Here is a 12,885-nt window from a genome sequence, read left to right as displayed (position 1 = left end):
ATCTGGAAGCGAGTTTCCTAGCAAACACGGGGGCTTGCTCCATGCCAGCTGGCCTCAATGCCCGACAGCACTCTTGAACACATTTAATTTACAAATATTGATGTTGCCAAAGGGATTGACCTTCAACATATTCTGGAGCAAAGCCAGAATGCACAGGGAATGCAATATCTTGGAAATACCTGGAAATTCTTGAGACAAATAGGCATTTTGTCATATTTCTTTCTGTCCTGTCAGAGATGTGCTTCCCATGATAGTGAAAGGTTTAAACCCTGAGCCCCAGCTGCCTGGGGAGGGGATGGAGGGGCTCGTACCTGCAGCTCCAGCCAGCTGGGTGGCTGTGTCCTTGTCCCGTTGGCAAACGTCCGCCTCAGCCTCTCTTCGCAATAGGGAGCATAACCCGGGGGCCCTCCATTGATAAAGTTCCTTAAATACTGTTGGCAGCAGGGAACACTTTGGTTAGACCATCTGCTCTAGAGGCCAAGCATTTGCAAAGGTTAAAAAACAATGTTTTATTCGAGAAAAGCTCTGTGGGACTAACAGCAGTGATACCGCTCAGGCTCAGGATGCTCCCACATCACATTGCTGGAAGCTGAGAGAGAGTACAACAGCCTGCACCCTTGCCATGCTCTTATACTGTGCATTTCTGACCTCGATGGAGATAAGATACTGGCCTAATCAGACCTTTAATCGAAGCCAGTGCAGCAGCTTTTCTGTTCCTGCTATTGCTGCCACTGATTTCTATCTCTGCATTTTAAAGATGTATTATAAAATGTTATTGAGTGTTGGCCAACAAGATGGGAGTGAATGAAGAAGGTACATAAGTAGTGAACCAGGGGAATTGTAAGCAAATGCCACTCAGAACACTTGGCTGCCAGTACAAAAGATCTTTCACAATTACATTAAACAGATGTTTCTTTAGTCGGATTTTAAACTGCATTTTAGAAGATCCTAAACCAGAACTTGAAGCACTTCACCGTATGTTAAAAATACAACCACAATACTGTAGAGAAAATTAGATCCAGCAACTTCCACAATACGAAAGATAATACACTTTAAAATATTACATAAATATCTTGGCCAAAAAGCTATCTAAGACTAATAGTAAATAATATTTTTCAGAGACACTTCATAGATACATGAAGAGTTCTCTGAATGATAACACACAGCTGTTCCTTCAGTAGCACAGACAGCTCTACAACACTGTCAGTCCATAAATAACAAGGGTAGAGAGTCAGATATCTCTGACAATCGCACCTTATAGAGATACTCTGAAATACGTAGGTAATACAGACAGGTTATGTGGATGGGAGCTGCTGCAAATGGTTGCAAGCAGCTGATGTCGTGTAGAAGTGTAGTTTTAGTTATGCTGTTAATAATGAACTATGTAATTATGTATGTTTGTTATTTCTTGTGACAGAACCTTCCCACCAAAGTCCATTATTAATTGAAAGAAAAGTACAAAGAACAGGAGTGCTAATGTGTCTTGACCCATGCTTAGCATATGATGCGATAAAGGTGCCTAATGGAATCCAAAGCGTGACCTTCATATTTGGGAGCGGGAAAACATACCAAAGACTGCCTCATTATCAGCTAAATCCTTCTCAAAATATTCAGTTCTAACTGACAGTTTTGAAGGTTGTGGAACAACTTCCAGGCACAGATTTCCTGAAACTCCTCATCTTTTTTCCGTAATATTGCTACTATTAAAGTCATAGGCTAGAGGTTTCAGGAGAAAAGTAACCAGGAGTCTGATACAGCATTCACTGCATCAAAGAGCATAGGAAAGTAATGCTAAGAGATATTCACCCTTATATACTTTTCCTTGTATTAAAATGGTGGATAATTACTGCTAAATGAACTAAAAAAACCGTGAGGTTAACAAAGTGCCATCTAGCTAACCGACTGACAACCATCGCGTGGCTATCATATATTCAATGGTAGCTATTGCATGGTTAAGTCAGTGAAGTCACAGTAAATCAGATTTTGGCTGACTACTAACTGCTGAAAACATGGTACTAATAGATTAAGAATCCGAGAGTAAGGTCTGGCACTGACATGGATTTTGTCTCCCAACCCAGCACAGACTGGACTAGGTAGCCTGGGTTCATGTAGATTAGAAACAGAAGAGTTCACTGAACTTCAATAAGAAAACTTTGAATATTCCTCTGTTTACTACAAACAAAAAAGGAATGGAAGGTCTGGATGGAAACTTATGTGGTTCGTGGGCAGAGTTAACATCTCATCATGAGAATCCTTTACCTCAAAACATAACATCGTGTGCTGGAAGGTATCAATGACGTCCCTGTGGATATCTACAGTGGCTTCAGAGGAACTCTGAGACACTGCCCAGGTCACTGCTTGCGTGTTGCTGTTTGCAAGACTGGGGCCTTGAAAGGTAACCTTGGTGTGGGTTGCTGCAAGTGTAGTTTGTACTCATACTCGAGGAGCTTCAGTCACCACAGGCTGCCTATTACCTCCAAAAGCCCAAGGTGCAAAAGGGTGATGAATAAGGGCAAAATTAGTATAAACCCTCTCCGAAGCTGTTGCGAATGTTGCCACATATTTCAGCATGGACCATAACTCTGGGTGAGGTACATGTGAAACCCTGGCCCAGGTTGCCCAGAGAGGTGGTCGATGCCCCATCCCTGGAAACATTCCAGGCCAGGCTGGACGGATGAGCGACCTCATCTAGTTGAAGATGTCCCTGACCATGGCAGGGGGGTTGGACTAGATGGCCTCTGAAGGTCCCTTCCAACCCAAACCGTTATATGATTCTATGTCTGAGTCTCCAGAGCTACCCATAAATTATTTCTAGGAAGTGTTTCAGTCACCTAAAATAATCTTTCACTATTAAAGATTTAAGTCCACACAACATCCTGTGACATACTTTCAGATCTCATTTCCATACATAATTTAATTTTCTGCCACTTTGCCAGTGATTTGTCTGCTGTATTAGATTTCATACTTGCAAGGCCTGAGGATGAAGGAAGGATTTCTATTCTTGACTTCAGCTCTTTCAGTGCTGAGGAACCAGTACCTGATCTGATATCTATGGAAATTAATGGGAAATCTTTATCTCCAGCAGGCTTGGGAGCAGTTCCAGGCTCCAACATTCAAAGGTCTAAAAGTGACGAAGGAGGTCTTATATCATGGCAAAGCAAAGACAGTACTGGGCCCTCTGCTCTGAGCCAGCCAAACTCTTAGGCACAGGATTAACTTGAGCAGTCCAGTCAGAGTCTAGGCATGTAACTCTTTTGGAAGGCAGACTTTGAATCTAGGCAACAAAACTTTGCCCAGAGAAAAAGAATATCCTTAAGAACAATCTGATTTTCAAAATTGGCAGCCACTTAGCATCGTCCACTGACTTCAGTCCTGCTGTTCCACAGTGTTTCTGAAGATCCATTACATGTAATCTCTCATGTGACTGTTGGATGTTTTCAGTATGACACCTGCGGGGCAACTTGTAGCATGCAGAGAGCAACTACGTAAACATACTTCCAGGTAAATTAAACCCTTCCCTTCTATGCACGATTTTTTATATTAATTTATATTTATAATTAGCTGTGTAGTACTATTCCTTGCCAATATTGTTAGAGTACATGCCTGAGACCATACTGTCAAAACCAGTAGATGCTTGAATGAATGCATAGACCTTTGCATCTGAGAAATAGGGGAGAAATGGGGGCTATTCTGGGTGTGAGAATTCCACTTGCAGCCTCCCTCAATCAACTTTCCTGCCAGAAATCACTTAATCACATCTTCACACATCTACAGTGCAGGAGGCATCATCTAAACCAATTGTCTATGGTCCCTTTAGAGTCCAGGAAAGAGAGAGTCAGTTCTCAGGACTGACTCGTCTGATCCACTTTAGACATTGAATTTGGGATCACGCACACTTTTCTGGAAGAGTTGAAGACCAGGATTCCCTGTACTGTGAAACCCAAGAGAAAAGCTGGTCCCATGGATGGAAAAGAAAATGTATTTGCAGGTAATTAATGAGACAAATATAATCTACAATTTACCTTCACGAACTTCTCAGAAGGAGCAAAACATCCCACACAGAGGGACATCAGGATCCAGCCCCTGGCATGGCTGCTTTTGGATGGGTTCTGGGTCAGCTGCTTGCAAATTTGACAATAGATTTCGTCCCTGCAATAGGAATAGAAGAAGCATTAGCGTTTACAAGGTGATGGTTTTCAACACGAACAGAGAGAGAGACAGACCCTGTCTGCATGGGATCGATAGCTAAATGTTCCTTTTAGCATCACAAGGGTATTAATTTAACTGCCCTAATGATGGTTGCACTGTCTCTAAACCGCCATCCATCACCAGTCCTGTAACATCTGCTGAGTCTTCCCTGTGCTTCAGCTGACCGACGCTACTTAGAGGAGGGAAATAAAAGGGAGTCTTAAGGTTCAAGGAAGCTCAATATCAACTGTGGATGATGGAGTCTATTCTGGCTTCTTACAAAGCTTTCCCAGTAATACCAGGAGAGTCTCCTAAACTAACTTCCTTAGAGGGCCATCAGCTGGGAGTCTTCATTTGCTGGCTGTTCCTCTTGAGGCACCTGAATTTCCTTTGTGGAAGTGTTGGGAACTATCAGCTCCAGCAGAGGTTGAGGTTTGTCCAGCTCTTACATCCAAAAAGGCATGTACATTGACAGGTATCTCAATTTGGGATTTCATGTCCACTTTTGACTTTAACCTTAGTTCTCTACATGCAAAATGAGGGGTAACAGAACTTCCTCATCTACATGAGAGGCAACAAAAGTGTTAGCCAACCAGTTGCAGTGACAAACCCCTTGGGGAAGCCCATGGGACACTACCAGGCCTGCCTTCAGAGCAGACTTTGTGCAGAAAGATAAGGCTAAGGGTTTCATGGTGAACTGGGAGGATAAAATGAAAATTAGAGAAGCTGCTCATCAGATGAGGATGTCCAGCCTGTTCCTGGAGTGAGCAGATAGGTGTGGGTGAAAAGATTGTGAGACCACATAAACAAGGACTGTATTATAACGCACCCACACATAAATGGGTTAAACCAAAGACGTGCAGCTGGCCTTAATTTGACACTTTCCAATTTTTGAATGCTTTATTTAGCAACTGAAAGGAGTTTGAGTTTTTCATTAGTATACCGTTAAAAATATTTGTGCAAACAAAAGAGATATATATGGTCAAATAGAAAACAATGGATAGTGAGCAACAAGAGTGAGTGTTAAAAAACCAGTCCAGTAGCCACTAACACTTTCAGAAGTATTCAAGTCCCTCTGAGTGGTCTTTCCATCAGGCCTGATATGGACAGTAAGGAATATGATCCAGCTGAGCACATATTATACAACTCAACCAGAAAAATTATATGATGAGAGCTTTGTAAAGCTGTACACAATAGCAAAATCATTTGGAGAAGAATACCTCAAGGGAGAAGGAATGAAAAGAATGGCATGTTTATGCCTTTGTCTTGATTTCTAACCTTAAGGCTGGCCTGAGGATGCCATTACCAATAATGAAATGGAGCTTCTCCAGGTTGGAGGTGGGTCGGTCTTCGAGCATGCTGTTACCCTGGAGTGTGGATTCACCATCATGAAGTCTCTTTGTCACCTGCCAACCAGACACATTGCTCTCTTTCAGTACAGCCAGTTACTATGTCCCCCCCGCCCCCATCCCAAATGCGCAGTGCTCCCCCAGGAGGACTCCTCCACCAGCCCGGAGGGGTCTCAGAAGTTCTTCAGTCTAGCACTTTATCAGTGATGGGAGGATGTGACTTTGTTAGCTTTAATCACATGTGGGTGAAGCTAAAAATGGTCCTGTCTAGTCACACTCCCACCTGCTTGGTCTTTGCCCAGGGTTTCTACAATGGCACCCTTACATCCCAGCTCTGAGCTGGTCCTGCAGCCGGGAAAGGGCCACCAAGGATCTTTGGAATAACCCCAGCTTATTTCCAAGGAAGGCCTGTCCCTTTAACTCAGTTATATTAAAAAAAATATTAAAACTGACAGAATGGACCTGCTCCCCTTGCTGATGATGCAGCCAAAAGCACAGAAGCATGGTGCTGTTTGTGAAAACAGGGATGGCATTCATCCACCTACCAGCTCTCTGTCTCAGCTAGTCAACCCAGTCTCCATTTAGAGCCACTGGAGAAAGATGGGCATTTCTGGAGTATGTTCAAAGCCACATTAGGGTAAGCTGGATTGGGTCCCATTTCCCCCCATTGACCCTAAAGGGAAGGAGGGTGACTGTCTTAGAGAGAAATCTTCACACTCTTAAGCAGCTACAGCCAGGTGAGATGGTGACTGCTCTGGAAGTGGACAAGGCAGTGTGTAAAAGAAGACTGAATCCATGTCTTTGCATTGTTTTCATCCCCACACCCCACCCCAAAAAATCTGTTGCTCCTTACTCTTTGGGGATGGGATTTCCACAAGCTCTCAGCTGGGGCTAACTGCTCCCATGGGGAGTTTTGCCCCTGGCACTAGGGAGGAGCAGAGGATGGGTGAGTGCTTTTGGATGTCCCACCTCTGCTACCTACACCATGGTGGAGGGTGGGAAGCTAAAAGCAGGGATAACATTCAGACCATCATAGAGTGGTGGGAGGTATCAGCAGCTGGATGGAGGGCTGTGAAAGAGGGGAGGGAAGGTGCTGGATGGATGGAGAACGGGAGCCGAGGGGAGGCCGGCACGAGGTGCAGAATGACTCAAGGAGACACGGGAAGCCAACCTTTCCCCTTAAACACTCCTTAAATCTTTCAGGCAGAGAGACAGGTAGCGCCAAACCCAGAGGAGGGCTGGTTCTATGTTGTCTAGGGAAAAGCAGAAGAGAGTCAGAGAGGGCTGCAGACAATCCAACGGCACTTGTGCTGCCAGGCGGCCAAGCGTCTCCTCTCACCTCCTCCGTCAGTTTGGATTTCTTCTTGAGTGTTAAGGAGACCAGTTTGTGCCGCACACTGTTCTTCTTGTGCCCATCAATGTGAGTACTCTGCAAAGCAAGAGGCGTGGATTCAATGTGGTGAGACCCAGAGCCCTGCCGAGTACGTGCTCTCCCTGCCTCCCCTGGGCTCCTGCAAAATACCATTAATCCTGGGAAGAGAGTGAGGTATTTCAGAGCTTGCGGGCAACCAGAAATGTGGACCCATACTCCTGTGTCCCTGATAACCCAGGTCTAGCTCTGAATTTTGCAGATACTCTCTAATAAATGATGCTTCCTCAGATCATATTTATATAATGGGGATGCCTGATTATTTTGGTAGCTCTCCGCTGGACTCTCTCCAGTAGTTCCCTATCATTCTTAAACTGCGGGGCCCAGAACTGGATGCAGTACTTCAGATGTGGCCCTGCTAGGGCAGAGTAGAGGGGGAGGATAACCTCCCTTGACCTGCTGGCCACACTCAGGACACCGTTGGCCTTCTTGGCCACAAGGGCACAGTGCTGGCTCATGATAAACCTGCTGCCCACCAGCACTCCCAGGTCCTTCTCAGCAGAGCCACTTTCCAGCATGTCGACCCCAAACCTGTACTGCTGCATGGGGTTGTTCCTCCCCAAGTTCCTCCCCAAATTCCCTGAGTTTCCCCTGGGCCCAGCTCTCCAGCCTGTCCGGCCCTCGCTGGATGGCAGCACAGCCTGCTGGTGTATCAGCCGCTCCTCCCAGCTTGGGATCATCAGCAAACTTGCTGAGGTTACACTCTGTCCCTTCCCCCAGGTCACTGATGAATATGTTGAACAGTTATGTTGAATACGTGGCTAACTCCTAGTCAACCTAGGTCAACCCAGTTTTGCCGTACGCCACTCGGGCTTGTTCCTACATCGCAAATGAGATGAGCAAGACCGCTCTCTGAGATGAGCTATTTACAAGGGACGTTTCTGAACTGGAAGTCATCTAGCCAGGGATTCATGGGCAGGTAGTTACCCATTGTGGTTTCATCACTGTTAGCCAGCTCTGTGCTCTTGCAGTTTTTCTGCAAATAAATTTGGTGTGGGACAGACCCAGGCACTGACTACATTTCGTCAAGTTACTATTGGCTTTCTACTTTTATACCAACTTTATGCCAGCTGTGGAATTAAAATGGCATAGATAATTACTTCAGTTTTTGACCCAGGTAACCTCTCCCTATCTAAACAACTTAGAGAAGACTGTGATTTTACACCGGATCAACACTTCGGGTCCTGCAGCTGTGATGGTTTATACCCATTATAAAGCCAACTTGATACTGTAGACCTGGATTTCCATATCATCATGCTCAGGGTCAGCTCAGACACCTTTCTGCACTGTTGTGCACTCTGCAGAGCAGATGTAACTACAGACAAAAATGACAGCTTAAATTTTCCTTCTTTTCTGTACTACCCAATATTTCAGTTGGCCCAAATATGCGTTTTGTAATAAACAAGCAAGAAATGAGAGGTAGAAGGACTGAAAGGTTATTCTTGTTGTATATTTTTACAGAATTACTATCTAGATGAGGCTACTCTCCTTCTCAGGTAATTCACTGAAAGTGATGAATGATATCATCATCTCAAAAAACAGGCAAATTTGTTAATTTACATCTGCAAATGATGCAGGGGCTTGTCCAGAAAATACTACAGAAAACTTCTTGAAAATGCATCTAGAAAATCCTAATACCAGGTAAAATCTTGTCCTATTGAATAAAGTGATTGCCAAAGATGAAAGCAGATCAGTGCTATGGACAGCCATTTATCCAGAACACTGCCTTATCTGGGAGGGGTCCTAAGGCGAAGTCCTCCAGTGACATCCCAGGATGCGCTGAGGATGCAACAGGGATTTTTTTTTTTATTATTTCCACAGCTTAATCCCTGGTAACTCTTTACTTCCTGCTCCAAGATTAAGGGCACATTTTTAATTTAGCCTCCTCTGACCCAATGCAGATCAAAAGGTCCCCAAATGAGAGACTGGTGACAGAGGCCATTGCACTCCCCCCATGTATTTCTGCCCTACAAAGAGAAGGAGAGAGATCCAAGCCCCAGGAGAGAGATCAGGCACTTTCCTTATATGGGGACATTCAGTTATGCCTGTGAAGAAGAAAGGACAGGATCAACACCTGACACATGGGCAATTGTCCCTTTGTAGCATAATTGCAAATAAAGTTGACAAACTACCTGCAGCAAACCCCACAAGTCGTTTCTTTCCAACACATTCCAATATCCAACAACTAATAACAGCGTCTCTTTTACAGCCACAGCAGTTACCTCTCCTTCTCCCTGCAGAGCCTGCAGTTCTTTCTTATAGGTCTTTTTCCCAAGAGTCTCATAGATTTTTGTCATCACTGGTATCTTCTCACCGCCATCACTCATGGCTGTATGATATTTCGGCTCAGGGAGGTCTCCCATGAAACGGAGGACAGTGATCCATACGGCAAGTGCTGCCTATTTGAAAGGAAAGATTAACTCCATTAGCTTGCACCAGGGCAGTGGAGGGGTGCTCAGGCCATGCTGAATCCATCAGGATTGCCACTGTGGTCTCCCTGTACATCTGCAGGATATAAACACACTTTAATGCGTCACACACAACAGTTTTGCCTGCAGCACACACCCCATCTGAGAAAGCTGGGCAGGCTGGCGGCTGGGACCACGAATTCCGGCTCTGTGTTCATGCCATCATGAGCGTGTTTGTGCACCCTACATGGGGTTTGCCTCTTGGCTAGGAGACGCCAACCTTACAGAAAGGCAGTGACCAGCAGCTTCTAACCCACTGCAAAGGGGAGGAAGAACCACAGTGAAGGCAAGTTCATGGCCAATATAATGTTCATTACAGCCATGCACGTTCAGTACAGTTCTGCTCTTGTACTGCTGGCTGTAGGACAAGCATTTCTTCTCTGCTAGCTCTGCACTGATGCATATGACAAGTTAAGAAGCAACTTTTCCAGCTGCTGTGCAGCAGCTTTACAAGTGGTCCTCGCTCAGCAATTTTCATCATTCATGCCCTGAGTCCAGAGTGCTTCATTAATTGTCTTAACACAAATATCAAGGTACAGAGATGGACTCACACCTCTAATGTTCTTTTGTCAGTGCTCAAAGCATGCTGGTGGGACAGTGCCTACTGACACATGTGCAGCAGTTGAAGGCTGTGCTCTCCACTGAGCCATGAACACACCAGTGTATCCCAAAGGAAAACTACTGGTGTCCTTTGGCTGAAGACTTCCCCAGGCTTGCTCCAACCCAACCTGCCCTGCTTGAGGTTTTTCATCCCCTGCCTCACCAACTGGTCTCCTTCATCTTCATGGAACAAGAGAGGCTGCTTGAGAGGCCGACGGATGTAGGTGTGTGTCGTTGTGCCCTGGAAATACGTGGCGGCGAACTTGGCAAATTTGTATTCTGAGAGATCTTCCTCCTCTTCCTCAGGAAGAGGCAATGCTGCATCCAGATCTTCTTCCTCCAGCTCCTTCTGGGCTCGCTCAAGATCCTGGTGAGGAAGGACATGTCAGGCACTCCGCATGGTTTTGGATACTGAATTACCTTTCCCTTTGGGCCTGACTTTTATAGCTGTCTGATTTCCATCCCAAAAGGCGAAGCCAGCTGGAGCGAAAACCATGAAATATAACTCTGCAGCCCGTGAAAAGCCCAAGTCCTGAAGGACATGCCTGTGCCCAGGAATGTCCCCAGAGCAGTAGGAGAAGCAACAAGCACAGCCTCACTCCTAGCACAGGGGAAAGGGTGTCTAAGAGCTAAAAGCTGTGAGCCATGATGAACCATGAAGGAAAAGATTTCAAAGAGCACATGTCCTCAGTGATCTTATAGTGATACTGCTCTCCTCTGTTCAGTGGCCCCAGAGGAAACCTGCAGGCTGCCTGCCTGTCCCCAGCCACAGTGACCCTCTGGGGCCACACAGAAGAGCCTGGTCTTGAAGGAAGCCTTCAGAGACCCACTTTTGCATTGCTGTACTCTGCTCTGATTCATTAATGTGTTGCTAAAGCCTTTCATGGGTTATTCATGCTCGTGTATGTCTCTAGTACCTCAAAGCCATTGGGTGCCTGTCCTTCCTGGCCAGGCAGGGAAGAGGTTGTCCCCAAGAATCCAAACATTTTGTCCACCATTTCTGAGTCATTCACTGGCTCATTGCGAGCTCTCTCCATTTTTTCCAAGAGCTCTTTCTTCCGACGTGCTTCCTCCTTCTCCTTTACTTCTCTCTCTGCGTCTTCCCGTGCCAGCTGGGCCAGGCGTACCTGCAAGAGGACAAGTACAATGACTGAACTGCTCCCTCCAAAGAGCTGCCACTAAATTCTGCAGGGCCTGGCTTTAGAAAGGCAGACTGCCCTGTGCCTGGGGCACTATACTAGCATTGTGACTTGGAGCAAAGCAGTGACATGTCCATGCCTTAGTTTTCTAACTGCAGAAGGACGAAGCAAGAGCATTTTCTCCTTCCTTAGTGCCTGTTTAGGGGGTTTGGTCCATACACAGAGCCTCTCACTGACCTTATCTTTTTCTTTTATACAACAACCATGTATGTGCGCGCGTACACATACGCAGTGCCCTGGTTCTCCCTTCAGCCTTTATACAATAGCAAAAGCAAGAGAATAATAACTGTAATCTCTGGCATTGCTGTGCAGCAGATCAGAAATTCTGGAGCAGCTTCAAACTAGTTAGAGCACAGAGTACTTTAGTGAATTAAATACAAACTGCTCAAGCAGGGCAGAAATCCCTTAGATATTTTTGGCATCCCTCCTCAAAGGAGCAAAACCAGTCCCTGGAAAACAGGGACAGAGCCCCAGAAAGCGATCGGTCCCTGCGTACTTGGTGCTTCTTTTCAGCTTCCTCTTTGGCTTTCTTGGCACTCATTTCTTTTCGAAGTCGTTCCTCTTCTGCCAGCCGAAGCTTCTCTGCTTCCAGGCGTCGATGATACTGGGAGAATAAAGACAAGAGCCATTCTGAATAGGCACCTACTTATTTTTGAAATTCTTTTTTTGGTCTTGAAAAACCGATCCCACGAGCACATGAAGCAGAAGCATGGTTACTTCCCCTCTCTCCACCTCCGTTTCCCACGACTGACCTCTCCTCCATGGTACTTACTTCCCCCCGGAGGCGCTTATACAGCCTTCGGGCGATCATGCCGCGGGCATACGCCTGGATGGTGAGGACAGCCCAGAGGCGGTGGCGGAAAGCCCTGCGGACCAGGTAACCCCGGCATCGTGCCTGAAACTCGATGATCCGCCGGCGAGCCATGTGGTACTGCTTGTGGAGCTTGCGGGATCGGTACAGGGCCTGCAGTCTCAGGAAGCCGATCCGCATCTGCAGGAGGGAGCAGGATGAAACCACCCCACCACCCAGAGGCTCACCCACCATAAGCAGATTTCCATCACTAATCTCCTTCTTGCATAGCTGTAAATAAGAGCCACTGGAATCAGCCCCCCACCAGGACAAGGCTTTGGGGGGGAGGTTCTCCAAGAGGGTGGAGAAATTAAGCCCTCTGGCTGCTGCGCTGATTGAAAGCCCAGGAAGGACAAAGGCAGTTTCTTCCCCACTGAATGCTACAGAGTTTCTGCCCTTGAGAGGCATCAGAAGGTCTGGCTGGTCATCTCAAGGTAGCCACAAGCCATGAGGATTATTCCCATGGAGGTCGAGTATCTGCAGACCTCCTGCCTGACAGCCAAGGTGCTGTTTCATGGCAGGAGGCAGCATCCTAGCCAGCCTGGCAGTGACTATTCCTATCAAGTTTCAAGCATGGAGAATGATATTGAAATACTTAGGCCCCAAAGTACTTCCCAAATGACCTGCTGTTGAGTCAGAGCCAGCTGGGACAGGTAGGTAAGAGGGCCATGGACCGGGCTGGGGAGAAACCCAGATATGGTCCCACCTGGAGACAGAGTATGTTTTTCAGAGGAAGCTGCTCTTGAGTTTTCAGTCACCTGGAGACTAGGGGAAGACTTTTAAAACCCCAAGTGACTAGTTG

General features: G+C 46.3%; 1 protein-coding gene across 1 annotated transcript in view; it reads right to left on the bottom strand.

Moving 5' to 3' along the window:
• The window catches only part of MYO7A (myosin VIIA), a 103,970-nt gene that overhangs the window by 19,294 nt on the left and 71,791 nt on the right, over positions 1–12,885 (bottom strand). The window contains exons 21-29 of the mRNA XM_075115515.1: positions 12,006–12,224; positions 11,730–11,837; positions 10,952–11,161; positions 10,198–10,401; positions 9,189–9,365; positions 6,877–6,966; positions 5,467–5,594; positions 4,023–4,149; positions 312–431 (exon numbers count right to left, since the gene is read on the bottom strand). Of these exons, the coding sequence (XP_074971616.1) occupies positions 312–431; positions 4,023–4,149; positions 5,467–5,594; positions 6,877–6,966; positions 9,189–9,365; positions 10,198–10,401; positions 10,952–11,161; positions 11,730–11,837; positions 12,006–12,224 (1,383 nt within the window). The remainder of the gene's footprint in view (positions 1–311; positions 432–4,022; positions 4,150–5,466; positions 5,595–6,876; positions 6,967–9,188; positions 9,366–10,197; positions 10,402–10,951; positions 11,162–11,729; positions 11,838–12,005; positions 12,225–12,885) is intronic.

This window comes from Phalacrocorax aristotelis, chromosome 1 (assembly GCF_949628215.1).
Source record: "Phalacrocorax aristotelis chromosome 1, bGulAri2.1, whole genome shotgun sequence".
Taxonomy (NCBI): domain Eukaryota; kingdom Metazoa; phylum Chordata; class Aves; order Suliformes; family Phalacrocoracidae; genus Phalacrocorax; species Phalacrocorax aristotelis.
Note: the sequence above shows the minus strand (reverse complement) of the source record. Positions and strands in the feature narration are given on the sequence as shown.